This window comes from Dermochelys coriacea, chromosome 6, assembly GCF_009764565.3.
Source record: "Dermochelys coriacea isolate rDerCor1 chromosome 6, rDerCor1.pri.v4, whole genome shotgun sequence".
Taxonomy (NCBI): Eukaryota; Metazoa; Chordata; order Testudines; family Dermochelyidae; genus Dermochelys; species Dermochelys coriacea.
The window spans coordinates 20,389,949-20,414,921 of record NC_050073.1 but is presented as its reverse complement, the minus strand read 5'-3'; the positions used below and the strand labels follow the sequence as shown (position 1 = coordinate 20,414,921).

The window sequence follows — 24,973 nt, the reverse complement described above, 5'->3', positions numbered from 1 at the left end:
GAAACAAGAATGCATGCAAGTCTGGGATTTCGTAAGCTGCTCAACTCCCATTGACTTCCTAACTCTCTTAGATAGCTCTTATACTTTACAGCTGAAGTAAAGAGGGTCTACTGGTCTCCAGAGCAGTCTAATAAATAGACAAACAATGGAGGAAGAATCAGTGGATGGGCAGGATTTGAGCAGCCCTTGTTTCTGAACTCCTTATTAATATGACTTGTTTCTTGGAGTTGTAGCTGGAGTGTGTATTTATTCCAACTTCATTTGTCTTGGCCAGCAGCCCTCCTTGGAATACAGTTGTCCACATGCTGAACCCCCAAGTTGTTGGGTCAAGAGATGGTTCAGAGATTGTGCCAGCGCTGCTGACTTCAGGCCACTAAACTAATGCATGAAAATGTATATGTACATGGAAACCCAAAACGCTTCACTTATTTTTCTTTGTTCAACTTTCCCCACCTTGATTGTGAGGATGGGGTTGCACTCACCTGGCTAATGCCTAGCAAAGTTTAGGCACATGCTGTGGACCTGGTCTTGTTTCCATTGACTTCAGCAGGGCCACGATTGAGTCCTATACAGTAGTCTCCCACAGCTCTGCCAGTCCACCTTGGCTGAGACCCCGAACTTAAGCACAATCTCTGTTATGCCAAAATTGACTGAGTTCTTCTTTACTTGTTGCTTGCTGTTCAGCGGATGCTGTACTGATCCTGGTGGAATGCAGCTGCACAGCCAAATGGTCAAAAGGAGCTTGGGACTCTGGTGTCGACCTGTTTAGGCCCAAAAATTGTTATACATTGTTGAGTGGAAGGCAGGAAAAGGGCAGAATAACTGTCGAATCCTAAGTTGCACTGAATATCCCACAAAACTAATACATCCCGTTAGATGGCTGCATCTGGTTACAGATTGTGCAGAACCTCACTGAATATACATTCTCACAAAGCAGTTGTGCTGTACCATTAAATGCAGGTGGAGGCGGGTATTCTGTTCGCTCGCTAAACAGTGACACGTGTAATTTCACGTCTCTTTGTATTTTGGCTGCCTTTGTTTTCTTTCTCAATTTCCATGTGTCTGGTGCCAGCGCAATCCTTCCCCAGTCAGTAATTGACACAAAGGTGGGCTTGAGCTATGGCTAAATTCGGAAGGACTCTCTGGTAGAGAAGTGGGGAGGAGAGAGAACTGATCTTATTGGGGCGGCAGCAATGGGTCCTAAAGGACAAAACTTCATAAATGCTTTTCATTACACTGAAGCACTGATGTTGGAACTGGCCAGATCATGATGTAGAATCAGGTCACTCTTGTATTACTCACCTTGTTATCTGAAACAATATGGCAAAATCATGTGTGCCTTGAAAAGTAAACGCCCCTTGGAATTGGGAGGGGAGAATAGAGGTGTGTAGCCCCCTCCTTCTTTTGCAGGTGAACTGGTTAATGAATAAAACACATTTTGCCAGTTATTACACTAATGGCTCCTCAGGAGATGGTCTGTTCTGGAAAATGTGCAATATCCAGCCCCCCTTTCAATGGGGCAAACAATGAGATTTCTTATTCAGGAAAGAGAGCCTCATGACAAGAGCAAGTCCTGACTGTGTGTGGCCACTACCCATAAATTGGTCTGGGTTGGACAGGAGGGTTGGAAGAGATGAGAAGTCACTTGGTTTGACCTCATGACTTGAGTGAGCAAACAAAACCACCCTATAATAAATCACAAGCCCTAAGCAAAAAGGTGAGAACAGGATATGACTGCATACCAGATGTTCCTCGTCCTACCTGGTGTATTCTTCTAGATATAGGTGAGCCACTCAAAATCTAGGAATGGTGGCTTCTTTTTGTGGCTCTGATAGGAGGGTAGAATCTGAAATGAAAAGTACTAGATTGTTCCCCTGCATTGGGATAAACTTTCTTTTGGTCTACGAAGAGTTGGGCAGGATGTAAACAGAGCCAAACTTCTTACATGTGACTAGGTTTGTGGATCTGCAATCCCTTGGAAGGTTAGTGTAGCATATTTATTGGAGTTGAGTTTAACTTCTGGATTTTATGATGCCTAGAAATGGAGGGCCAGATCCTCAGATAATGTAAAATGGTGAAATGGTGAATGCTGACTTACACTAGCAAAGAACCCAAGCTGAAGTCCATTGTTTGCAATGGGTGTCATTAGAAACTGTGTAAGACCTTTCATGGAGCAAGGCTGTTACACTGTTGTTTCTGCTAAACAGTGGATTCAGTTTTTATCTTTTTCCTCATAAAGGTGAGGAACTAATGACGCTGTACAGTGCAAATGGGCTACATGTATCACTGCACCTCGATCTTAACCTGCTGCACTCCCCTCTGTTTTTTCCAGTCCCCAGGTTCACTAGTGACCGTCACTCATTCTGAATAGCTCTGATTTAGACAATGTACATTTGGGACTGGGTGGAGACCCACAAACTCATCTCACCTGTGATTGTTCTTCTGTGGTGAAATGCTGAGACATTTACTCACCTACATCACCCAACCCTGAAGAGCTTCCATCTTCGACTCCTGCAGCTCAATCTTGTGCATCACTACCTCTCATACAATAACATTGTGGGGAATATCCTTAGGAACAGCTATGAACAGAGCTTTGAGCTTTTCTTTTCCCAGGAGGCAGAAAATTTATCCAGTGTATGTTTAGGGTGTTCAGGGCCCCTGAACAAAGAGAAGTAGGCCAGTCCCATCACAATACATCAAACCATTCCCATTGTGACATGGTGGTCAAGCCACTGAAACCCTCCAAGATGAACCCTCTGATAACATGTGGGTACCCAAAGAAGATGCAGGGAGCTTATAAAATATCAAGCAACGGGAGCCAGTATAGTAGAAGTGACGAAGTGTAAGTCTGAATGATCTTTGTCCCTCACAGTGCTATGTACAGGCAGGACAAATACTATGGCCCATTCCCTCACCGCAGCTAAGGTGTGCGACTAGTGGGTTGGAGTAGGAAGTGCTTGCAGCTCTGAGACATGGGAGTTCCCTGTTCTGAGTGTGGGGAGAGCCTTGTGTTAGAAAACATGGAAACTAGCACAATGTCCTAGGAAGCTTTGCCCTGAGCGTGTGGTTAAAACATGGCGGCTGGTCATGTCAAACCCTAGGGTCTCTGCTGTCACATGTTTTAAACATGAGTGTCCTGTTCACACAAAGGGCTTTTCCCATTCTAGACAGTGCAAGATCATGACTTCTTTTATGGCCACACGTGGGAAGGGGCATGTTATCTAGGCCCCCACTAAATACCCTGTTCTCCCTGCAGCGCCTGATCCTGCACCCTTCTGATTTCAATGTGTACTCCACATTGACCACTAAGGGGCACACATGGAAGATGTTCTTATAGCCTGGCTGGAGAGGGCTCATCCTCCTCCTCCTCCTGTTGCTCCCCTTCTCTGCTCAGTGGTATCTGACAATTATGACTGTCTGCAGCTGAGCTGATCTTGAGGTGCTTGAGGCAAGCCTGCGATAGTCCTTAAAAACCCCTGTCTCAGACCAAAAGCCTGCACCTATGCAAGTATGTGCCAGAGTTTTTGGCAGGCTTCCGTGCCACTTCTTTATGGTGCGTGATGCACCATTTATCACATTGAGCGGATTAGAACTCCTTAGTGCATGTAACATCCTATGACCAGAAATACCTTTGTGCCTTTGGACTTAGGGGCTCAATTAGACTCTTACAGAAAACCCAGTGTCCAAGAATGCAAATGTGTGTTGACCATTTGGTGGTTCCTGGTGCACAATTCAAACCTTAGAAGTACAGATCTAGATTGACCATGATCCATTTGCAGCATAGAGTGGCATACGTAAAGCCTAGGAGGTTTCTGTTTCCCACCATGTGTTCCTGCCAGCATTAAAACACCAGAAAGAAATCATTATAAGACTTGGGGGTGGGAATTAAACTATAAAGCAAGAAGAAATGCAGCAGCATAGAGGGGTGGCGTGGGAGGAGGGGGAGGGGAAGAGATCCATCCAGCAGCTGGGCCTGCGTATGTTCAAGAGATGCGCCAACTGCCACTGAGCTGCCGTGCTGGGCCAAAAATGGAAGCTCCTCTTCCAATCTTCTTAAGGCGTTCTGAGATTTATTTGCACAGATAGTGTGCTGCAGTGAGAGCACTACAACTTGTGCTTGGCCTTGGTCTTAAGGTGGGGGAGGTCAGGCAGTACAAAGGACCAAGTGAGAAAGTGTCTCAAATGAGAGAGAGTGTGGTGGTTTCTCCTTTCTTTATTGGTTCCTCTGTCTGTCTGTCTCCTGGGAGAATCCTCTCCAAGGTTAGGTAGGGCATTGGACTGTGAGACAGATCTCTCTTCTTTCCCCAGATCTCTCTCTGATCTGCAGTGTGACCTTGGGCAGGTTGCCTTACCCCCACCCTTTGTCTGATCTGATCTATTTTGATTGTAAGCTCTTGTTATATATTGTACAGTGCTTAGCACTATGAGGCCCTGAGCTGGGCTGGGGTCTCTAGGTCCCACTGTAGTACCTACATATCCCTGTATGGGGATTTGCTCTCTGGTAGATATCCTAATTTTGGAGGCGGAAAGGCAATTCCCGGCCATCTTTTTGGTTTTTTTTTTTTTTTTTTTTTTTTTGAGGGATCTGTCCCTTTATGCAACCTTGAGGCAAGTCATTTTATCTTGTTGGGAAAGTAAAATATCATCTGTGGGTTTTTAATGGCCATTTGTTTTCATTATCCACCTTTCCCTTGAAGAGGCTAAGTCGATTTTTGTGCCTGAGCTGACAGATCTTGGTGACGGTGTTTCAAGGTTCCGCTAACGAAGATCCTCACCAGGGATATGTTAACTAAAATGCCTCTCCCCTTCTGAGGGGAGATTCCCTGAAGTGATGCTGAATCCCTTTTTAAAGGGCATCGCAAGTTGGCTGCTGACAAATATCCAAGGGCCATCCTAGCTGTGGTACTTGATGCTGCCTCCTCTGATCACCACCCCATAGTCCTAACATATACCATCCTAGCTGCGCGTTTGGGTGTCTTTCTCGGAAGCCGCAGCTGCCATTTAACCTAGGTTGTACGCGTTTAGCCTCGGTAGCAAAAGAGAAACTGCAGATAGGCTGGTGTGTGACAAGCGGGTGGAAGCAGCCTGTAGTCCTCTCTGTGTGTTCAAGTCTGAGTCAGGGCATTCCTTTCTCTTCACTCCCCCCCCCCCCCCCCGACCCAAGCAGATTGTTAGGCTGGTTGGAGTCTCCCAGGAAGTGCCAGTGCAGTTAAGACTGGGGCAAAGCTCCTGCTGTTTGTTAGGTGCCTTCACTGCAGAGAAACCCAGTTAATGTCTCCGTGGGGTTTGAGACGCAGCTGTTGCCTGGCAGCTACATGGTTGCTGTGGAAACCAGAGGTGCTAACTTGTTAATGAGCCCCATATCTCTGATTGTGGCTGCAAAATACTAATAATTAGTAATAGTCCCATGATTTAGGGATCCCTCATGCAGTGTGAGCTGGTAGAGGGAGTTTGCTAAGTGCCTAAGTACTAGGAGGGATGGGGATGGGGGGTGGGGGGCCGATTCTTGGCAACCGTGCCAGAATTTACATCTTAATAGCACCTGGAGAGCTCTGAAGCTAATGCTCCTGCCAGTGTTTCAGGCCATAAGCTGACAGTTACTTTCTCAGCAATCCTTCCGGCAGATAATCTCCTGCCTTCCCCGATGGCTGAGCCAAGAATTACTGACAAGTTCTGTCAAAACCTGCCCTGGGTGCCCCTTGAGAGGCTGCGTAGCCCAGTGGGTGGGCTCGGTGCTGGCCAGAGGGTGAAAAGACCGAGTTCTGCCACTGTGTGATAGGCAAATTGCTTCAGTGCTCGGTGCTTCAGCTTTCCCAACAGGGATAATCATGCTTTCCTCTCATTGTAAAGCACTTTGAGTTCATGGATGGAAAGATCTAGGTGGTATTCACCTTGCCCTTTTGCTTCTTTGCGTCAAGATGTGCACTGACTGTGTTTGATGGGGAAAACTGTTTGCTCCATCACTTGTTTTCTGTCTAGTCCACCCAGTGCAGGGCTGTCCCTTATGGTATATTCTCCAGTATTCTCTCCAGCACTATATCCAGGCTGGAGTTATCTGCTTTTGCTGTTTCTGCCCAAGCTAACCACTTTAAAGTCATGTCCAACGTTTAGGCTTGATCCTGCCCCTTTCAAAGTCAATGTGAGTTTTGCTTTTGATGGGAGTACAGTCAGATCCTGGGTTGTCAATAGTCTCTGGCATTTCAGTATGGTTCTCCAGCAAGGGAGATCTCTGGTAGAAGGTAGAAAGCAGTGTGTGGATGAGCCCTTTCCATTGATGGCCCTTGTGCTTGCTACTGGCTGGGAAGGGGGAAGAGAAAATAGAAGGAGAAACACAAGCTAGTCGTTGGCCTTGCGAGGGAAAAGTTAACCTTCCATCAGATTGTTTCTCTTTCCCTGAGCCTTGGCTGCTTCCATCTATATTTAGGACTTACGGGAACAACAAAGGGGAGCAGAAAACACAGGGAAGGAGCAGGAGTAGATGGGGGAGAGCAGGAACAAAAGGGCCAGGAACAGGCTGGGGCAGGAACAGTGTTGAACCCACTACTTCTTGCAGCGCAGTTGACTTGCCAAAGGTAGCAAGGGGGGGGGGGGGTTCCTGAGTTAGACCAGTGTACTGATGGGAAGAGCCATCATGGAGGCCCAAGTGCTAGCGCAAAGCAATGTGGTGACCTGAAACTGGCTACCTGGGGCCTGGTTAATGGTTGGTACACCAGCACATCTGCAGAGGTCCCTTCATTAGCACCCCCGAGCGTGAGACCTTCTGCAGGAACCAGCTTGGCACCCTTCCTAGGCACATGTCCCTAGTAGGAGGTCTAGTGCAGGGAGCATTCTGAGGCAGCCGGGGGGGGTGTGTGTGAAATATTAAGGGCAGGAGCAGGAGTGGCCAGGACATTGCTATATCAAGTGGGTTCTTTTTTGTGCTGCTGCAATTGCCCATTGGTGCCTAATTGCAGCCAGGGTGCAAGATAGGGCAGACCTGAGAGGCTGAGCTCTGTCTCTGCAATGGCACAGGGATGAATTCAGGCTCTGTTCTTCTCCAGAGCTTGCTTTGTGCTTTCCTTACCTGCCAAAACAGGTGCGCATCTAGGGCACATGAACCTTTGCCTGGCTTCTCTAAGTGTGTAGAACTGTGTGTGTGAACAGGTGCTATGCTATAGTATATGTGGGGGGGGGGGGGGCATGAGAGATTGATTACTCCCATTGTGGGGAAATAATCTGATTTGGATGTTGGGGCGGGGGCCAATACTGTCTGAATGGAGCTGGGTGTTGCTAATATTAAATACCTGCCCATGCATTCCTCCTCCTTGAAGAAATGCCTGTGGGCCCTTTATGGGGGGAGAAGGATTAGGACAGATGACTGCCTGTTGGCCGTTGATCCTCACCCAACTCCACGTTCTGAAGGCCAGGTACCACCTTCTCCGGCATTCTTCAGGATTTCCCACAGCTCTCATCTTGAAGCTTCCTGGCTGGGTGTCTCCCCCAAGAAACCACCTGTAATCTGTGAAAGGTGTTCTCGGGAGGGTCCTGCACCAGCAGCAGGAAAAAGAAGCAGTCGAGCCCTAAGGTAATAGAGGGGATATGAGGGCTGATGGGGGAGTTGGAGACCTGAATGGGCAGCCAAAAACCCTGGACTGATTCTCCATTTCACCCCCATGGATATGGCCATTGTGCACCTGAGCAATGAGCACCCAAGGTTCAGGGCCAGCACAATTCAGGCCCAGGGAGCTGAGTGTTTCCAAGTTATTGCATAGAAATGTTTGGCCCCCACTTTGGGCTTACACTGAAGGACACGCCCTACTGCGTGTGGTTTAACTCCTGGAGCTGACCCCTGTGCGATTCCGCTGATGTGTATTTCAATGGAGTTGCATGCCAGGGACGAATCTACCCCACTGTCTTGAGATGGGGTGCATGGGGAGCATAATGCACACTAAGCTGTCATTCTGTCCCTGAGCGGCAGCATGGTGCGCTCCTGCTTTGCTGCCCCTTCAGCTAAACCTGTGTCCCATCTCCTCATTAAGGCACTTCAGGAGAGGTGGGATTAAAGGATTATGGTAATGTTCTTCAGGAATGCTCAAGAAGAGTAAGGCAGCTTTAATAAACTGATAAGAGAGGGGACACAGCTTTGTTCTGAAACCCCAATTTAGGTTCAGGTTAAACTTTTCCCCTCCTTTGGAGCTTGTGGTCTCCTGTCATGGTGGTGAGGTATGGGAGACCTCTCTGGATCTTGCTCAGCAGCATCCACTATCCGTTCCTGCTTCTTCACTTTGACCCAGTTGGCAAGAAGGAAGAAGACGCTTCCCTTATTTCTTCTCTCTGGGTATCTCCTCATTAACTTCATGTTAAAGTTGGTTGTGCTCTTAAGATTCTCCTAAAACACAGACTGCAGGGTGTCCGGCTCAGTGTCTTTCAGTGACTGTAGACCAAATAGCCTTAGTTACAAATAAAAGTTTTTCTTCTAGCTGCCAGCCCTGCAAGCAAGCCCAGCCGTAATGTAGAGTCGAGCTGGGCTCTGTTGGCCTTGCCTCCACTAGCTTTCCTGCATCCCTCCCTTACAATTTCCTCCAATTGCTGTCCCCACTGGTTTTGGCAAGTTTGGGAGCAATAGCATAGAGCAGATAGCAGCAGCCATGTGCTGTTTTACCACCATGTCACTGAGACACGCTCTCATTGTGCTGCATGTGTAGTGATTAAAAGCACTGACCGCCTTTCTGCTGCTTCCTGGTTGACTCCTGGAGCAGGAACTCTGTTCTTCGTGTGTACAGGCCTAGTACAATGGGGCCTGCTTGCTGGTCACGGTTCCTGGGTGTTTCTGTAAGGTGAATAACTAGAGCCAGCGGCTTATGTCTTGTGCTAGCACTACTGCTGCTGTTACCATCCGATACGCTGAACCAGGTGGTAGACAATGGTGGGAAGCTTGGGATGGGGGAGACTAGTGAAGAGATGCAGCATTTTCTGGTTCCTGCATCAGCAGCAATAAGATTCGCAAGTGGAACTTAGTCTGATGTTCCAGCAGACCAGACTTTAGCTCACCTCCTTAGCAGACCTGAATGGGCAGCCAAAAATCTGGGCTTGATTCTCCATTTTCCATTGACCCTGCAGGACTATCAGCAATAAAATAAATAAAGCTGTTCAAAATTTGCTGTAGTCCAATCGAAGTCAGCAGCTGTGATTCTGAATCATACGGGAAGCAGATCTACTTCTGCATAGCTTTCTCTCCAGAGCAGAACCTCACTTGAAGAGGATGCTGCCCTGATGCCTGCCGAGATAGGATAGCTTCCTGGCGTCTGTTTCTGTGGGGAGATTAGGGATTGTGCCAGCTTCTGTTTGGCACCTCGTTTGGCACAACCAGCATATTTAACTTTTGTATTTCTTAGCGCCCAGAGATTACATCTGAGATTGTGATCTCATTGTGCTAGGCACCCTACAAATGCATAGTGAAAAAATCCCTGCCCCAAAGACAAGGGGTGGGGGAGGAGAAGGAGGCACAGAGAGGTAAGATGACTTGTCCCTGGTCGCCCAGCTGGTCAGAGGTGGAGCCCTGAAAAGAGCCCAGCTCTCCTGAGTCCCATGGCCCAGTGTAGTGCTACCTTATCCAATAGACTGCTCTGCCTCCTATGATGCTGGCTGGGTGGGACGTGCACTAGAATAAACAACTCTCTTGGTGTCAAGGGATTGTGGATTGTCTGGACTGAGCTGCTGGGCGATCCTTGCAGCCTTCCTTTTGGAAGAACTAGCGTGTGGGGAGAGCACGCCACCTGTGTACACCAAAGTCCTCTCTGGGGCAGTGGGGGTTATAGGTTGGACCTGGCTGCCTTTCCCTGCGTCATCTTCCCCACCATCTCTGGCTTTGTCCATCTAAATGCTTGCTCGCCTGTCGGAATTGAACACTGCACAACCTCTTCCAAACAGGCTTTTCTTTGAGCAATGAGGAGATAAAGGGGCTGTTATCTTCCCCAGGCCCCTCTGATTGTGTTTGAAAACCCCAAAGCCACCCCTTGTGCGCAGGCTGGAGAGTGAGGGGAATGGATCCTATTATCTGCCTGGATAACAAGCTATCTTTCTCCCCCTTTCCCATCTCTGTTGTATCACCCTTCCATCCCACTCCAGCATTTCATACTTATCCCTCAGTCTGAACCTTCTCTCCACCTCTTTGTCTGTCTGTCTCTGTCTCTCTCTCTCTCTCTCCCAATTCCTATTTTTCCTGGCTGGAGTTTGGGGAATCAGGAGGGGAATTGGCAGCTTGTATTCCCTGAGGGAGAGGGGACAGGAGCAGAGAGGGGGAGAGAAACATAGCAAAAGCTGGCTAATTTGCATCCTTTCTGATTGCCCATGCTCTATAGCCCAAGTGCAGCGGGGGGTCTCTGGCGAGGCTGTTACTGCATAATGAGGTGTGTCATATCACAGCACGAGCCAGCCTTCCCTCCCCTCCAGGCCTCTTAATTAGAACTGTTTCAATTTTGAAACCCTCCCTAGAAGAAAAAATACCAGGAGGGAGTGTGTGAACAGTAGTGGTGGGGAGGGATTGTGAGCTGACTACAGGAAGGGTAGCTGAGCTCCGATTGGAATCCTTGTGCTGAGGTATAAAGCGATACCAGCACACAATGGGGCAGGGGAATGTACAGGGGACGATTGCACAAAGCTGTGAGAAGCTTTCTGTGCTGTAAGGGGGCCACAATCAGTTCCTGATGGGTTTTAAGCTAAATTTAATATGGCGATGGGTGGTAGTGGTGGCTGTGGGTATGTGGTTTTTTGGTGTATCATTTCTATTATGTCCCGAGGCTGGCAGCATGAATCTTGGCACTGGAGGTTTGGGGATATAGATTCTAGTGCTTTGAGGTGTGGGTCTTTCTGTGCCCAGAAGAGGGGATTTATTATTGTAGGGTTGTTCATCAGCAGGACTAATGGAAGCCTTCCAATGCTGAATAAAGCCCCATGCTCTGAGGATTTATGTGCTCCTGGATGTTCAGTGTGTTCTCTAGAATCACTTACCTTTTTACCTTTTAAAGAGCAAGGATTTCTCGCTCCCCCTGGCTGAGGAAGGGCCTTCACCATATAAATGGATGTGATATTGAGTTTGCACCCTTTGTCTTGTCTACTGAGATGGAAAGCTCCTTGGGGCAGAGATGATCTCTCACCATATGTTTTTAGTACAGTGCCTCGCACGATGGGGCCCTGTTCTCGCTTGGGACAGCTGGAAGCTGCAACTAACATGATACAAATAAACAGTAAAGACTGAAATAGCAGCAGCAGCAGCAGCAGCAGTAGAAGAATGATTTTTTCCCCCCTCCTTTTGGCTTTAAGTGGGAGTTGACATCAAAGCTGTTTATTACTATTAAAATGATGGCAGAGTTAATGATTTGGCTGCCGGGACTTAGATTGGAAGTCTACATGGTTCCCTTTGTGTGTCTGGACTCACGTACCACTTGTCATTTGAAAGGCTCCTCTCTTGGAGTAATGCTATGCGTGGGAAAATGTGAATAGTCTGATGATCTATGAATTTCCACCTTGGGGCGTGGGGGAGAACATAACAACCCTTGCTCTGCCCTTTCTGAATTGCTACATCAGAGTGTGTATGGGATCAGAATATGGAAATGGCTGAGAACAACCAGCATCCTTTGAGTGACTGAGATGCCTGCTACCGTCTCTGCGACAAATCCTGGCTCCAAGGAAGTCAGTAGGTATCTTTTTTTCAGCGTAGCAGCCGTGTTAGTCTGTATTCGCAAAAATAAAAGGAGGACTTATGGCACCTTAGAGACTAACAAATTTATTTGAGCATAAGCTTTCGTGAGCTACAGCTCACTTCATCGGATGCATGTATCTTGACATTGCCCTGAACTGGCCCCTCTAGAAGTGGTGTTCACTTTTCCCAGCTCAGACACATTGGGCTGCCCTGGTATGGCCAGTGGGTTTTCTATACAGTGTGGTCTGCACTGTAATAACCTGGTTACTATTTCTAAATGGCTCTCCTTGTGTCCTTCAGTGATGCATGGCATTAAAACTGAAGAGACCTGAACCTCTCCCCTGTGTCTACCAGGCAGACATCCTGCAGATGTGAGCAGAATGCTCCCAGATGCTGAGTTCTGGGCTTTGTATAGCACTTCTACGGACGCTTCCCTGGAGGATCTCTGGGCACGTCACTAACACAAATGAGCCCCTCTCCAAAACAGCCCTGGGGGAGAGTGAAGTATTATTCCCATTTTGCAAATGGGGAAACTGAAGCACAGAGCAGCTAAGTGACCTGCCCAAGGTTACACAGCACATCAGAGCCAGGAATAATGTTCAGAGTCCAATATTTTTGGAAGCTGCTAGTGATTTGTGGGTGCACAGAGTTTAGACACCTGAAAGGGCCCCATTTTTCAGCAGGTGTTGAGCGCCCACCTTCTAAAAAGGAGGCCCCTTTTAAGGCACCCAGAATAGCTAATCACTCTGGCCCAAGTGCTGGGTTCAAACCCCCTTGATCTCCCCAGTTAACTTCGCGTTAAAGTTTGCTGGACTGCTGCTTCTTCCAACCCAAGGGCCCCAGGGCTAAGGTAATGCAAAAGCTGCTCGTGCTGTGTGCTGGCCTTCGGCTTATGCTTGCTGGTCACTGCAGGGGTGCTCCTGATGAGATCTGGGCTGAATAACTTCATTTCCTTGGAGGAAGGGAGAGCACTTGCTGAGAACACAGCACGCCCTGGCAGCCAGCTACAGGGTGGGGACGAGGGGGTCATGAGCTGGGCTTTACTGGTCCACGTCCCTCTAACTTCTTCGTTACTCTCACGGTGGTGGGGGCCCTGCAACTGCTGCCCTTCACATGACACGGGCCCTGCCTCTGACAGTGTGCTTCAGTGAGCTGGCCTGGGGGGGACCACCGCCAGACTAGAGTGATCGGGAGAGCGGAAAGATTCTGGTTATGGCGCTTAACGAGACTTCCCCCCAGTATGCTGAACCCTGCTCCTTTGAGCTGCCTCCTTCCATACCCTTGACTGGTGTGGGGGGTGGGGAGTGTGAGAGAGGGATTGAGGAGGAAGTTTTGTGTGTTTGTGAGGGGAGAAGCTGTTGTGTGGTGGTAAAGGCAGGCTGTGAGAGGGAACGGGCCCTGAGGAGGGATACAGTCAGGTAGGGAGGTGATGTAGCAGGTATTGCAGAGACCAAGAAGACCAGCACTCTTGGCTCCATTCTGCAGTCTCCATTTTCACCTTTGTGCCCAGCTGGCCGATCTGACTGGTGAATGTACCTTGACCATGTAGAAAGTAAAAAGAAAAGCAGTACTTGTGGCACCTTAGAGACTAACAAATTTATTAGAGCATAAGCTTTCGTGAGCTACAGCTCACTTCATCGGATGCATTTGGTGGAAAAAACAGAGGAGAGATTTATATACACACACAGAGAACATGAAACAATGGGTTTATCATACACACTGTAAGGAGAGTGATCACTTAAGATAAGCCATCACCAGCAGCGGGGGGGGGGGGGGGGGAAAGGAGGAAAACCTTTCATGGTGACAAGCAAGGTAGGCTAATTCCAGCAGTTAACAAGAATATCAGAGGAAGAGAGGGCGGTGGGGTGGGGGGGAGAAATAACATAGGGAAATAGTTTTACTTTGTGTAATGACTCATCCATTCCCAGTCTCTATTCAAGCCTAAGTTAATTGTATCCAGTTTGCAAATTAATTCCAATTCAGCAGTCTCTCCTTGGAGTCTGTTTTTGAAGCTTTTTGTTGAAGGATAGCCACTCTTAGGTCTGTGATCGAGTGACCAGAGAGATTGAAGTGTTCTCCAACTGGTTTTTGAATGTTATAATTCTTGACGTCTGGTTTGTGTCCATTCATTCTTTTACGTAGAGACTGTCCAGTTTGGCCAATGTACATGGCAGAGGGGCATTGCTGGCACATGATGGCATATATCACATTGGTAGATGCGCAGGTGAACGAGCCTCTGATAGTGTGGCTGATGTGATTAGGCCCTATGATGGTATCCCCTGAATAGATATGTGGACAGAGTTGGCAACGGGCTTTGTTGCAAGGATAGGTTCCTGGGTTAGTGGTTCTGTTGTGTGTGTGTTGCTGGTGAGTATTTGCTTCAGATTGGGGGGCTGTCTGTAAGCAAGGACTGGCCTGTCTCCCAAGATCTGTGAGAGTGATGGGTCGTCCTTCAGGATAGGTTGTAGATCCTTGATGATGCGTTGGAGAGGTTTTAGTTGGGGGCTGAAGGTGATGGCTAGTGGCGTTCTGTTATTTTCTTTGTTGGGCCTGGCCTGTAGTAGGTGACTTCTGGGTACTCTTCTGGCTCTGTCAATCTGTTTCTTCACTTCAGCAGGGGAGTATTGTAGTTGTAGGAATGCATGATAGAGATCTTGTAGGTGTTTGTCTCTGTCTGAGGGGTTGGAGCAAATGCAGTTATATCGTAGAGCTTGGCTGTAGACAGTGGATCGAGTGGTATGATCTGGATGAAAGCTAGAGGCATGTAGGTAGGAATAGCGGTCAGTAGGTTTCCGATATAGGGTGGTGTTTGTGACCATCGCTTATTAGCACCGTAGTGTCCAGGAAGTGGATCTCTTGTGTGGACTGGTCCAGGCTGAGGTTGATGGTGGGATGGAAATTGTTGAAATCATGGTGGAATTCCTCAAGAGCTTCTTTTCCATGGGTCCAGATGATGAAGATGTCATCAATGTAGCGCAAGTAGAATAGGGGCATTAGGGGACGAGAGCTGAGGAAGCGTTGTTCTAAGTCTAAGTACTGCTTTTCTTTTTGCGAATACAGACTAACACGGCTGCTATTCTGAAACATGTAGAAAGTGCCACCGTCCACACCAGGTTCTGTCCTTGGCTACTCTGGTGTAAATCAAGAGTAACCCCATTGGACTCGGCCTCTGGCCCATGTGGCTGAGATAGGACTTGGCTCTTGGAAACTTGTTTCCAGGTGAATTCCCAAGGCTGCCTGTGCTTTCATAACAGCTGACTCTGGGTTTCCCCTCTCCTCATTTCTCAACAGGTTCGGCACGATGACTTGGCATCCTGGGCTCTAGCAGCGTGGCAAGATCAGGATTGGTGCTGCCCTGTTCGTGCTGTATCCCGCTCCCTCTTTCCTCTGGGAGATTGGTGCTGGCTTCTCTGGCCCCGGCATTCCCTCCGGGCCTGTTATGGCCGGGGATAGACTCCCACGCAAAGTGATGGATGCGAAGAAGCTGGCCAGTCTCCTGAGGAATGGGGCCAAGGGCACCTTGGTCATTGACAGCCGCTCCTTTGTGGAGTATAATTCCTGGCACATCCTCAGCTCTGTCAACATCTGCTGCTCCAAGCTGGTCAAGAGGCGGCTTCAGCAGGACAAAGTCTGCATCACGGAGCTCATCCAGCCAGCCTCCAAGATGAAGGTACTTAATCCGGCCCTTGCCTGCCTTTCCACTAGGGCTCCTCAACCTAGCAGATAGGGGCCTGGCCTGAGAGGGCCCATGACCGTCCTATGGAGCATCAGGATGGAAGTGCCTGCCGCTGGCTCGCTGTGCTGCTTATTCCTGTCCCTTTGAGTGGAACCCAGCCACTGCCCTCCGGCCCTGTCATCTCACAGAGGCAGAGCAGTCGTGTTCCCCCCCCACCCCTCCCCCGCTCGCAGCATCCACGGCCCACAGAGGTGTTGCCTATTAATGTGGCAAGGAGGGGGGTTGAGCCATTAAAGGAGGCTGCCCTTTCGTGTTGCTTTACTGTCCCCTCGCCTGAGGCTGCCATGGTGTGTCAGCCTTGGGCAAGGGGCATTGCATTAGCAAACCAGCCCCCTCATAGCTAGTACTTAATCCCCACTAAAAACTCTTCCCGCCCCTCTTCCATTGCTAGCCCTCTTCAGGGACCAGCAATCCTCCCCCCTTGGGACGCCGGTGCTCCTATCCAGTGGCATTGCTTTTTTTTCGCTTATACCCCTTGTTGGGCTGAGCCCCGGAGTTTGGATCAGGCTCTGATTGCCCCCAACTGTGTGGGTGCAGGCCCGCCTCGATTTAAAATGGCACTGGTGCCCTGATGGTTGCTTCAGTGCTGGCAGGAGCAAGTCCTGCCCCCACCCGGGTGGACTTTGCCAATAGGCTCAGAAGCACTGCTGCACGCGATCTCTGTTCATCTCCTCGCTCCCCTGCAGCCAGTCAGCTGGCTGCTGCACTTACCCTTCTGTAAGCTCTCTTTGTTACACTACTCTAGTTTCTTGCGCACTGAATGGTGCAAACCTCATTTGTTTCTCTTAGCTCCTTGCCTGATGGAACCGCCCCTGCAAAAGCAGCTGTGCAAAACCCACCTGCAAGCAGCTGTCCCTCTGGGAGTCCAGGGGCTAAGCGGGGGATAATCCTTTCAAGTGGGATTCGTGTCAATGAGAGCTAATTGCTTGCAGGGTAAACGGCAGGGGCAGGGCTGGGCTGCTGATGGGGCGCCATGCCAGTCTTCCGCTCCTTTTTTGTGCCCTGCCATCGGGCTAAGGGGCAGGAGTGAGCCTCACCTCTGCCCACAAGGAGGTGGTCCCTCCCACACTGGCTCTGTTGGTGGGGTTTGGTGCTGACCTTCCCCCTTCCACCCACAGAGGCATTCTGGGCCTTGGGGAAAATCCAAACCGATTGGGCCCCATTTGTTGCTTATTTACCCCTGGTACTAATATGCCCATTTCTAAAGGGGGTGCCCTGGCCCCTTCCGCCAGGACCTGTTCCTGAGATCCGTAATCTCTCCCAGCTGCTGCTTGCCGTGTCTGAGCTTCATGGGATCGGCTCCTTGCTCTGCCAGGCGTGGGGCTCATTGGACTGGGACCTCCAAGGCAGCGTTCACACTGACGCAGCTCCTCGGGAGTAACATGCCAGAGGCCCCCCCAGGGGTACATCCTCCTGCAGGGTGGCCCTGGCATTGGCTTAAACCAACATGCAGCTGAAAACCTGCCCGCACTGGGGGCACGCGATATCCTAGCAGCAGCAACTGCTCAGCCACCCGGTTCATCCGCTGTTCTCTCGCCCTCTCTCTGCGGGACTGCTCCCTCCCCATGCTTTGCATTAACCCAGGTGTATGCTGGGGCGTTTAACAATAAGCTCTCTCCTGAGGCCTCTCTGTTTTGTGGCTTGCTCTCTGCAGTTGCTCCTGCTTTTACTGTTCATTCTTCTCCTTTCTCTCCCCCCCCCATTTTATGGCAAAGTGAGGGTAATTCAGGCGATTAATCAAATGCTAGGCCCAGCTGGAGCCATCTGTGGCGTCCTCACACCCCCTCCCCATGCACCGCGTGCGCACGGGCTTCCTGATTGGCTGCCGGTGACATCACCCTGCCTGGATCAAGGAGGTTTGCACGGCGGGGTGGAGTGGGGGAGCCTTGCCTCCAACCTGCTTTACTGATGCTTCAGGCCAGAGGATTGGAGCGGATTGCAGAGAATTCCTCCTGCACAGATTTAGCTGTTCTTAAGTCCGCTGGTGAATAAGGCAGAATAAGCAGTTTTTACAAACTGGGAAAGAGAGAGCGAGAGGTGTGTACCCACCCTCCCCTGGGCTGGGGTTACCTCTGCAGTGGGCATGGTCGCGTGCAGCAGCAGCAACGCACAGGACGGATGCTCTGCATGGGGGCGGTGACCAGTATTAGGCAGGGAAGAGCCTAACCTGGTGATTAGCCGGTGCCCTCTGCTTGCAAACCTGCAGGGTTTCAGGAGCACAGCATCCCTGCAGCCAGGCTGAGGAAATCCCCACAGCACTGGGCCAGCACTCCCCATTGCTCCTCTCTTCCCATCCTCACTCCCCCCCAATGGACACTTTAAAGTCACCGATGGCACACAAACTTCAGACTGATGCAGGGCATGCATAGCCCTTTATTGCTGGCCAGCTCGCACCAATAATCCATCTAGCCCAGTATCCCATCTCTAACAGTGGCTGCTTCAAAGGAAGGTGCAGAAGACCCCCCTAGTGGGTAATTACATAGCGATGTGGGCATTGACCAGAGACAGAATTATAATCCCCATGGGAATGACACTGCGGTGCTGGGAGAGGAGACGTTCATTGGTTTAGCTTCTCTTCTTACCTCTTTTAAGGCTGAAATTTTCATGTGCTTCCCAAGCCGGACGCAAACATTCTTCTGCTGTACTTCTGAGCGAGCCATTTGTTAATATCCTCTGGCATGCTGTACCTCCATAGCACTGGAGTTAAACCTCAAGGCACCTTTGGGGAGTTAAGCCACTTGTCCCAGGAAACGGAGGGTACCTGTCAGAGCTAGGACTAGAGATCCAGGGGCCAGATCCTCTGCTGGTATAAATCCAGTGTAAAGCTCTGTTGTCTCTATTTGTGCACCAGCAGCAGATGTGGCCATGGTTTTCCTGATTTCAAGTCCTGTGATCAGGCCTCTGAACTGTGCCTCTCCTAAGGAAGTGCACTTTGGGCTGATGAAAACAGCCTGCCTGCAGTAACTGATTAGTCAAGAATGCACTTTGCTCTCAGTAGTTTCTGTCAAAGTGATGTTTGCCACTGATTTCAATAGGAGCAGCACTGGGCTTTATAGCCTGCTGATGTCCCTTTAAGAGCATATTTTAGACCCCAAATCTAAAATCCCCCCCCCCCACCAAAGAACCCACCAACCCTTAAATTTGTGTGCTGAGCACTTCCATTTTTATTGAGCATCTCAGTTTTGTTGCTCGGTTTGGGAGCTGGGGAGTGCTGAATATTCCACCTGGTGGTTTATTGCACCACAAGAGGAGTGGGGCCTTATGGGTTTTGTGGTTCTTAATAACTGGCCCCTTGGGGAAAGAAGGAGCTACTGTGTTTGCTTCCAGTGGGGCAGAAGAGGAGGTGATGATGATTGCTCCTTTAGGGCTAAGGATTAAGATTCCGGAGTCCCCCAGAGCAGGGCTGAAGGGAGGAGCTGCCAGTGTCCCTCTTTGTTCCTCCCATCAAAGCTGTTGGGATGATGGGAGGGGCTGGGGATAGAGCACTTGTCAGGTGGATGGGATGGGATAGCAGGGGACCTTTAAGAGGAGGTTTTTGAGGCAGGGAATGGGACTTGGATCAGGATCTTGGGGTTGCAAGGAAGGTGTAGGGACTGGCTGCTGGCACAAATGGGCAGAACGGGCAGCAGAAATTGAATGTGACTGCAAATTAGAAGCATAAAGCTAGAACAGGAAACATACATACTCTTAAAAAAATTAAATAAATAAACCAACGCTCTTGCCAGCTCTAATTCCCTACAAAAGAGCATTAATGCATTTAAGGTCAGTTCTCCTAAGGCCTCCACACGGCCGTCAGCTCTCATTGAGAACAATAGAAGCTGCTGAGCACTTGTGAAAATCTAGCCATTACTCCCTTCCCCATCTCACTGGACAGGAGCGCGAACAGAGCAAACACCAATGAGGACAAACAACCCACCTTCACTTCCAGAGGAGAAACTGCTGCCTGTCTGCGTATGCAGTAATCCTGCTCGCTGTTCCTATAGTGGTTTCTGACAGCCTAACTAGTGTTAAGACTGAGCTTGATACATTTATGATCAGGAGTATAAGACAGGGTTGCCTGTGATAGCTGGGGATTGGACTCCATGACTCAGGAGGTCCCTTCCCGTTCTATGTCCTATGTACAAGCCAGTGGCCCAGCCTGCTGGGTTAATGGTCCATGGAGGGGGAGGGATAGCTCAGTGGTTTGAGCATTGGCCTGCTAAACCTAGGGTTGTGAGTTCAATCCTTGAGGGGGCCATTTAGGGATCTGGGGCAAAAATTGGGGATTGGTCCTGAACAGGGGGTTGGACTAGATGACCTCCTGAGGTCCCTTACAACCCTGATATTCTATGAAAGCTGGCCGCACGGTGGAGCGGCCGGGAATCTGTCCGAGGAAACTGGCATTGGAATGTAACGCCAGAACGAGGTGACTGGTCTGGGCCGAGTCATGGGAAGGGGTTGTTGCCTGACTAGGTTCAGAGCTATCACCGCTAAGTTCAGCTCTGAATTCTGGATCTTCTCTAGGGTGACCAGATATCCTCATTTTATAGGGACAGTCCCAATTTTTGGTTCTTTTTCTTATATAGGCTCCTCCCCCCCATCCCGATTTTTCACACTTGCTGTCTGGTCACCCCAGTCTTCTCTAATGGGTCAAACTCAGCCCCTAGAGCTGAACCCTCCTGTGCTGAATGAGGTTTGGAAATCCCAGTTTGAATTCCCAGCTGGTAGGCTGTCCCTTACAGAGAGGCTTGAGCTATGACCAGGGCCAGCTCTGCCATCTTTGCCACTCCAAGCAGGACGTCTGAAGACGGAAGCTGCTGCCGAACGGCCGCCAAGGTGCAGCCTGCAGAGTAAAGCTGCCGCAGAAAGAGGGGACACCGCCCCTTTCACAGTGCCGCCCCAAGCACCGGCTTGGAACGCTGGTGCCTGGAGCCCGCCCTGGCTATGACCTCTGACCCGAAGCTGGGTTTACCGCCGAGGATTTGGACAGGGTCGGGTTGGCTTGTCCTCCCCTGTTGTCTGCAGCCGCAGAATGATACCAGCTGCTGGGCCTTGGTGGAACAGCAGCTCCCTCTGGTGGCTAGTTCAGGTGATGCACAGTGGGTGCTCCCTCTGGGTCTCTGTTCAACCCAGGTCCCCCGCCTTGTCTGTTTCAAGGTATGGGCTTCCCTGGCCCCAGCCGCCGCCCCCCCCCCCCCCCACTGATGCACCATCCCAGGCACTTTGAACAATATCAGCCCAGTGTGTTAAATACATGCTCCTTCCCCGATCACCACTATTTCTTGGTCCCTGGAGGGGGAGCACCAGCTGAATGGCTCACCCTCACATGTGGGTGTGTGTTTGGTGGGGGAGGGGGCTGGGGCCAGGGAAGCTGCTGCTGAGTAGCAGATGGCAGGAAGGGTGACATCATAGGCTTGATTGTCCTACCCCATTATTTTTCCTGACAAGCCTCCCGCCTTCCTCGCTGGTTTCCTGCTGACATAGTTTGGAGCTGGAGAGACAAAGCCAGCCAGGGATCCACACCAATTCTCCCCTGTACTTTTCTGGGTTTGGGGGTGGAGGTGTCCCTGACACCTTCCCCCGCCATCCTGCCTTGTCCTCTCTTGCTGTCCGGCTCATTGAGGGAGGAGGGGGGTTGCTGAAGTGAGCTGTAGCTCACGAAAGCTTGTGCTCAAATAAATTTGTTAGTCTCTAAGGTTCCACAAGTACTCCTTTTCTTTTTGCGAATACAGACTAACACGGCTGCTACTCTGAAACCTGTGTTACCTGTGTGGTTCCCTGATTGGTGCTGGCCCCAGCGTTGGTGTGGCCTTTGCCCTGCCTCATTGGGCAGTAGGGGGAGGCACCGACTCCAAGAACAGCAGCCCCTGCCGTGCCATGCTCTCCCGTCTATTGCAGAACTCAGGAGGTAGGGCAAGTTCACTGTGGAAGCCACCTGCCACTCCTCTTTTAGGTAGGCATGGCTGCTGGTGAGAGAGGGGAGCTGATGGAGAGGGGCATGTATCCTCTTCCGGCTCTGTGCCAGCCTGCATTCAAACACCTGGTCCCCTCTTCAGTGCTCAGTGTGGCTGTCCTGATGTTCCCACTCTGCTCTTGACACACCCTCTTTCCGTCCCTTCCTCCCTGCAGCAAGAAGGGTAATAATCTCTGCCATGTTATCTTGGCATCAGGAACGTTTTCTCCTTCCCCCCCCATACAAATGCTTTCAGATGCCCTGCTTTGGATCGTTGCCAGGGATGAGTAATACTGACACCTGGCTTCCCTTGTTAAAATGTCAGGCAAAGGGGCAAGTTGGCTGGACAGCAGGTACTTGAAAATTAAAATAGCTTTTTCTGGGGCTTGTATTGAAATGTGCATATGCTTCTCCTGACCTGCCTGAGTGAGTGTAAGAAGAAAGACCATATCTAAGCCATAGGTTCCCAACCCCATGTGCTCAGCGGACCCACCAACAGGGCATGATCCTCTTGCCCGGGAAATAGGAGAAATATCGAAGATCTACAACCCGTGTGGCCTCTTAGCCAACATCAAGCTCTGCTACTAGAGCTGTTTGCAAAATTGGGTCTGGAGCCCTTTTTTCCAGTTAACAAATGGCCTTTGCACTAAATTAAAAGGTTACCAAAATTTTCAACTTTTACAGCTTCTTCAACAACAAACAACATTTTATGGTTGTATTTTTGTTTCTTGCTTTTTAAAGGAAAATTTCTGCTAGCTAATTTTCTTGGGCAGGAGGGAGGAGGAATGAAAATTTAATTGCTTTTGGAACTTTTCACAGGAAATGCTTAGTATTTTGCAGCCAGCTCCACCTGCTACCCAGTTCGGAAACACGGCTGCCTCTGGGGTGGAACTGCATTAGCGGTTAAACAATGGTCACTCTTGTTTAATGTTGCCGTCATCTTTTTGAAGGGCTGCTGAGGAAATAACTATTGTGTTAGGGGTGATGCGTATAGGGAAAGCGGGGGATCGTTTTATTTGTGCTGCCTGCACGTCATGAAGTGATACCGAGCTGCTGTTTACTTTGGTACAATGAGTCACTGTGTTTTGAAATATTGTTATGAGGTGTCTAACGTGTTTGGATGATACCTAGCTTTCATGTAACCCTTTTCATTTGTAGATCTCAGAGCACTTAACGAGAGGGATAAGTATAATTATCGCCTTTTACAAATGGAAAAACCAAGGCAGAGAGAAATGAAGTGGCTTGTCCCAGGTCCCCCAGCAGGCCAGTGGCTGAGTTGGGAACAGCGCCCAGGTCTGAAGCCCCAGTCCAATGTCATTCTGTAATCTAAACCAATGAATATATAAAATTACTCAACTGCTTGGGCTAGGAGCTGTACTCAACTGAAACTTCAGGGGGAGTTTAGATTAGCAAGAATTTGGCTAAAGCTCTTGGACTCGCATCCTGACTCTTACGATTCTTTACATACTCCATCTTATCTGAAATCTTCATTGCCATGATACTGTGGCACTGGCTCAGTACTGACTTGTAGGGAAGTCCCAGTAGCCCCTGGGTGTTGTGTGGAAGTCTACTATCTAAGCAAGCGGTCTGACCGCCCTCTGGGAAGCTTGTGAGAGCTGGCAGGATCATGCCAAAAGTGGCTGCAAGAATCTACGCACCTTGGCAGCATTTGTAAAAGCGTCAGCTTCCTGCTTGGGTGTGGAGTGCTATGAAAATCAAAAACACTTCTGAGAGAATAGTGTTTAGACTTTTTTTAACGGGGTGGGGATAAACAGGCTATTGCCTAGCTAAGGTACTTATATGGCCCCCATCCGCATAGGATCTGAGTTCTATACAGTCTTTTAACTTTAATGGATTTATGCTCACAACACCCCAGAGAGATAGGCCGATGCTGTTATCCTACCTCTCTGGGGTGTTGTGAGCATAAAGCCATTAAAGGTCACACAGGGAGTCTGTGGCAGAGCAGAAAATGGAACCCCAGGTCTCCCAAGTCTTAGGCTGGCACCCCAACTTCTTGACAATTCCTCCTCTTACCTGCGTACTGACTCTATAAGAGAGTTCTCACAGCTGGCTGAGGAGGGATGTGAGAATATCTGATGAGGCACTTCTGCACCATTCTGTGCTCCCTCCCTCTCCCCTTTCCAAAGGCCCAGATTATTATATTGCGGGTTTAAATAATAATAATCCCTAGAGAAGGATGTCCCCAAGTGCCCTCCAAAGGCTTTATTCTCCCCCCTGCAAAGCACTGATCAGCATCCTGTCAGCTGGTTGAGAGAACTCTCCTAAGCCAGGCTGCAGCAGGCAGAATAGCCTGTAGGGAAAAGCCCTGCAAGAGTCCCCATCCTCAGCACCAGCAAGTGGGAAGTGGGGTCAGTTTTATGACAGTGACTGTTTGATGCAGGGCAGCGTCTGAGTCTTCATGCTGAGGAAAGGGGGCTTGAGCACAAGAAGTTTGAAAAGCATTGTCCTCACCGCTGTGGCTTTATCCTCTGCTGAGCTGCACCTGGACTCTGAACGGATGGGTTCTTTCAAAGCTGGAACGAAAAGGGAGGTGAACTCTTCTTTGAACCAAAGCCACCGAGCTGGAGACCTTTTGAGTCACGCTCAGAAATGCAGCTGGTTGAGGGGGCGTTGGCTTTTTTTTGTATTCCCCCTCCTCAAAGGCTTCAGTACAGGAACCTGAATGAGATTATGGGACTGTGGGTGGAAGGTGTTTGGCTGCAAACATCCATCAGTCCTGGTTCACTGAGAAGGTTCCAGCCTGGATCATTTAAAAGTCCTTCCCTGCCCCGTTGCAGGGCACCCTGTAGATACAGTAGAGCAGTCATGTGATCCTGAATGCCCACAACATCCTTCTCGTGAGGACGTGGGTTGCTGAGGCAATCATGACATAAATAAGCTTAGCTCATATCAATTGTGTAGAGAGAGGAAACTCCCTGTCTCCATGTCCCATCTGACTGGTTGGCCAATGACTGTATCCTTTTGTGTCTGGAAATGTCAGCATGGCTGCCTGTGATGTGTGGAACTGCGTTAAATGGCTGGCTGTGCCAAATGTCTCCCAAACTCTGGGAAGTCTCCATTACCTGGGATTCCTCCGGCAGTTAAGACATGGTCTTGGGGGAGAGAAATAGGTTCCTCCTCCAGTTGAAAAAGGGGCTTCCCTTTGTCTTGAGCCAAGGCATGTTGGGGAAGACTGTAGACTACTGTCTGAGCTACTGAGGAAGCTCAGTTAGTAGAGGACAGCTGTCCAGTGGTGATCACCTGTTTGGTGCCACAACGGGTACCTTGGACAGGATGTCTTGTCTGGTATCGGGCAATGACCCCTAAACAAAAAGAAGCACCTATTGGAATCAGCGGTTGGGGTGGGGTGGGAAGGTTTGAAATACCTGCTCTTGTTTGCAAGCTGGCGCTAGTCCTTGTCTTCGCACAGTAATTCAGGATGCACTTGGGGTGTGATCTCTTAACCCCTTTGACAGTGTCAAATGGGGCACTTTCTGGCAGTGGATTACCATGATGATGGGCATTTCAGAATCCTAGGGGTAGAGCGTCCTTCCATTCGAATGATAATTTCAGGCAGTCGGGACCCAGCTAGATGAAGACTGGCCCTTGGGAGAGCAAGGTGTAT

At 49.7% G+C, this 24,973-nt stretch overlaps 1 protein-coding gene across 1 annotated transcript in view; it reads left to right on the top strand.

Annotated features, from left to right (window-relative positions):
* DUSP8 (dual specificity phosphatase 8) overlaps nt 1-24,973 on the top strand; it is an 84,681-nt gene that overhangs the window by 5,776 nt on the left and 53,932 nt on the right. The window contains exon 2 of the mRNA XM_038407499.2: nt 14,972-15,350. Coding sequence (XP_038263427.1) covers nt 15,120-15,350 — 231 coding nt within the window. The 5' untranslated portion in view covers nt 14,972-15,119. The remainder of the gene's footprint in view (nt 1-14,971; nt 15,351-24,973) is intronic.